General features: G+C 39.6%; 1 protein-coding gene across 1 annotated transcript; it reads right to left on the bottom strand.

Moving 5' to 3' along the window:
- Positions 1-331: 331 nt before the first annotated feature.
- Positions 332-1,243, bottom strand: LOC113324428. The gene has a single exon (XM_026572745.1). The coding sequence runs from the start codon at positions 1,241-1,243 to the stop codon at positions 332-334; it is 912 nt and encodes a 303-aa protein (XP_026428530.1).
- Positions 1,244-4,401: the final 3,158 nt, after the last annotated feature.

The following is a 4,401-nucleotide window of genomic DNA, read 5'->3' as shown; positions in this document are numbered from 1 at the left end:
GAGCAGTAGTAAGAGATTTCGCCTAATTAGGTATTTCCCTCTCCCAATAGACGGCTCCACCAATAACAACACAACTAGGTAGTTTTGATGGCTCTAAGGATTAGTTTGCTCGAAATGCAAACTTCAATATTTATAGACCAAGGAAGTTTGGACACTAAGGAATTTCCAAAACCGAAAATATTCTCAATTTTTTTTTTGAACCAAAAAAACAAAATTTATTAATCAAAATAATCACAGTTACAAAAGATTAATAAAAGAAAACTAAAGAAGGACAACATGTCCAGAATAAAGCAAGGAAAAAGGACAATGAACAAATACGCCCTAACCAAAGTTACACAAATCTGTAATATGTAATATCTGGGAATTCCATTCTCTTCATGTTTGAAGGTCTTTCATTGAACTTCATAACTTGGCCTTTTGCTAAATTTACTCCTTTCTTAGCAAAGAAAGCAGCTGAGACATTGATTTGTCTATACACATGGTTAAAGTGAATAGCTGATAACTTGCTACAGATATGGATCCAACGATTCCAGATAAACCATGGAAGTTTGTTCTTGCTGAAAGCAGAAATAGCATCTTTAGAATCAAAGGTTATAATTACCTTGTCTTTAAGATTTTTCACTACCCATTCCAGAGCATTAATAGTACCCATAATCTCTGCAACATAGTTGGTAGATACACCAAGACCACCACATTCAGCTGCCAAAAAATTTCCTTCATTATTTCTTGCAATGAATCCATAGCCAGAATTCCCAGGTCTCCCTTTAGAAGCACCATCACGGCAAAGCAATGTACAATCAGGTTCAGGTAGATAAAAGAAGCAATCAATAATTCTGAAGTTTTTAACTTTTCTGCAACTCAAATTGAAAATTTTTAAAATTTGCAGATCATAAGTAGAGTTAAAAATATCTCCCTTGATTCTGATTTCACAGTCTTTAATTATTCTTGATATTTTCTTCTTAGCTGCTGAAATGTTAGGGGTAACATTCTCAAAGTAAACTTTGTTCCTTCTAAACCAAATGTCCACTATAACATTGAAAGCTGCAATATACCAAATTTCCTGTACAACATAACTTTTCCTATTGCAGGCATTCATTATATCTTCAAATGATTCAGGATTTTTAAAAGCGAAAATACCACCAATCCATTTCCACGGGATTTGACCATAATCACAATTCCAAAGAATGTGTTCCAAATTGTCTTGATCTTTTCTACAAAGAAAGCTTATTGATGCCAATTGCATTCCTCTATTTTTCACATTCTCATCAGTTGGACAGACTCCTCTGGAAATTTTCCAAATGTTAGCTGAAGTGTAAGGAAGAACACAAGGTTGCCAGATTTTCTTATACCACTTAAGTTTGGGTTATTTCTTCCTTATTATATTCACTGCACTTTGAACTGAGAATTCACCATTTTGAGTACCAGTCCATGCAATCTTATCATTTTCTAACGACAGTACATGTAAGTCTTAAGTATAAAAGAATTCCAACATTTCCTTAGGAATAACCCACTGTTTATTCTGTATCAAATCTTTAACTTTCATATTACTGTTATTGAGAATGTATTCATTTGAGGGAAAAAGACTGATAATATTACTTTCAAGGAGATTTTTCCTCAGGAATAACCCACTTAAGATGGAGATTTTTTCCCCATTCCCATCTAGCCATCTGATATTGTCATAGAAATCATTTAGCACCCATTTAATTCCAGGCCATACAGAAGATTTCTTGTAATAAGATATCCAATTACCATTCGAATCTTGAAATTTGGCTAGAAAGAAAAGATACCTCCTAAGAGTTAAGGATTCTGCAAAGAAGTTTCATCAGTAAAGCTCTGTTAATGTCTTCCATTCTTCTAATACCCAAACCCCCTTATTCAATTGGTACACAAACCTGCTCCCAATCCAAAGTAATATACTTTTTGTCTTCAGCATTGCCACTCCACAAAAAATTCCTTATTTTTTTTCACAGGCAAGTATTACTTTCTTTGGACATCTATATATTGACATGTTATGAATGGGTATACTAGAAAGAACAAAGTTAATCAAAGTAATTCTTACTTGAAAATTTAGAAATTGGCCTACCCAAATTGCCAATCTTCTTTGAAGTAACTCAACAAATTACCATAAATGTTCAGACTTGATTTTACCTAGTGTTTGACGGTGAAAACAGTTTCTGCTGATTTTGGTAATTTCGAGTGTGTGGGTGAGAAACGAATCTAAACCCTAAACAATGTACTGCAAGGGAGTACTTTGATTCGAGAGATCAATCTGTACAAATCCGGCCTAAACCAAGAAATTTCCGTTCCAGACTTGCTTCGGTCACAAAGTGAAGGAGAAGGGTTGGTCTAGGAAGGGAAGCGAAGAGAGTGATGAGACCAGAATAGCTAATTCGGGAATAGTAGTTGTTTGACGACTTGTATCAGAAAGTGGAAAGCTAACATATGGGAAAGATAACAAGTAATTTCTAAGTGTTGTGTTCTCCTGACCAAAACTTGTCCTTTGGTGGAAATAGGTGAGACCTATTTATACAAGTCGCAACAAAAACGTACCCTGGTCTCGTAAGATGTGGAAACGATTGAGGAAATGGAAGAAAGCGGTAACGGGTAACGCGTGGAATTGATGTTTCCAAAATGAAGGAAACGTTTTACCATTACTTCCTGTATTTACTAACCGCCTCACTCTTATGACACTTTCTTGTAACGTTCGTAGTGTACGCCGCACGCTGTAAACCGCCAGACCAATACCCTGATGAGCATCCCCCAGTTTGTAACATGTTTTGATGTCTCGAGTGTTTTCGTGGAAAACGTGTAGCATGTTGTTATTGTTTGGAAAGTTAAGATTGAGAGGCTTGCCGTTCCAGTGGTGACTTTCGACGGCCGAGATTTCGCATATTGAGAGGAAGGTTAGCCGTTGATTGTGGTTACCTTCTGTTAGTAGCCGGTGGCATGGCCACGGTGCTGGCATGGCTTGTGCATGCTCTTGGCATGGCTAACTAGGGTTTGGTGTTGTGACCAAAGAATTGGCATAGTTAAGTATGTGCCATGGCCAAAGAGTTGGCAGCGTAGCCAAAGGTTGCCACAAGTCGTTTGTACGGCTAAGATCTGCATCTCGGGGGGAAGGATAGCCGTTGATTGTTGCAACCTTTCGTTTGGCAGCATTAGCATGGAGGCATGGCCGGCATGGCTTTGGCGTGTCCAAATTAGGGCTTTGTCGTCGTGTCCAAGAGTTGGCACCGTAGCCAAGAGATTGCCACAAGTCGTTTGGTGGCAAGTTTGTACGGCTGAGATCTGCATCTCAGAAGGAAGGACAACCGTTGATTGTTACCACCTTCCATTTTGCATCCAGCGGCATGGAGGCATGGCCGACATGGCTTTGGCGTGGCTAAATTAGGGTTTTGGCACCGTGGATAAGAGTTGGCACCATAGCCAAGAGATTTACACAAGTCGTTTGGTGGCAAGTTTGTACTGCTAAGATCTGTATCTCAGGAGGAAGGACAGCCGTTGATTATTGCAACCTTCCGTTTGGCAGCCAGCGGCATGGAGGCATGGACGGCATGACTTTGGCATGGTTTAGGCGCGGCCAAGTTAGGATTTTGGCATAGTTTTAGGCGCGACCAAAATTAGGGCTTGGCATTGGGCCAAAAGTTTCCACGCGTTTGGTGGCGAACTTGGACGGCTGAGATTTGCATCTCAGAGGGAAGGGTGGTCGTTGAATGTTGCAACCCTTCGTTTGGAAGCCAGCGGCATGGAGGCATGGCCGGCATGGCTTTGGAATGGTTTACGTGCGGCCAAGCTATGATTTTGGCATAGTTTTAGGCGCGGCCAAAATTAGGGTTTCGGCGTAGTTTAGGCGCGGCCAAAATTAGGGCTTGGCATTGGGCCAAAAGTTGCCACGCGTTTGGTGGCGAACTTGGACGGCTGAGATTTGCATCTCATAGGGAAGGGTGGTCATTGATTGTTGCAACCCTTCGTTTGGCAGCCAGCGGCATGGAGGCATGGCCGGCATGGCTTTGGCATGGTTTAGGTGTGGCCAAGCTAGGATTTTGGCATAGTTTTAGGCACGGCCAAAATTAGGGTTTTGGCATAGTTTAGGCGTGATCTGATTTTTAATTGTCGTTGTTGTAATAAAGATTTGAACTCTAAGACTTGTGGAGATTAAATTTAAAGGTACAAATAAAATAATAAACAAAGGCAAGAGGTACTGGGACTGGGATTCCACCAAATATTCAAACTCATGCGATTCACCTATTTATTCTAACCCGTTATAGCTTATTCAATAAGAATTTTGACTCTATTTCTTTGCCTAAGGTAGATTCTTAAAATATTAATGGTAAATCTTAAGCATGACATATCAAAAGAATTAATCCTAAGCATAAACCATCAAACGAAATTACAATTAAT

This window comes from Papaver somniferum, chromosome 11 (assembly GCF_003573695.1).
Source record: "Papaver somniferum cultivar HN1 chromosome 11, ASM357369v1, whole genome shotgun sequence".
Lineage (NCBI taxonomy): Eukaryota > Viridiplantae > Streptophyta > Magnoliopsida > Ranunculales > Papaveraceae > Papaver > Papaver somniferum.
Note: the sequence above shows the minus strand (reverse complement) of the source record. Positions and strands in the feature narration are given on the sequence as shown.

What these genes read in the sequence shown, in the direction of transcription:
- LOC113324428 (XM_026572745.1), bottom strand. Translation starts at nt 1,243, where the DNA reads ATGCAATTGGCATCAATAAGCTTTCTTTGTAGAAAAGATCAAGACAAT.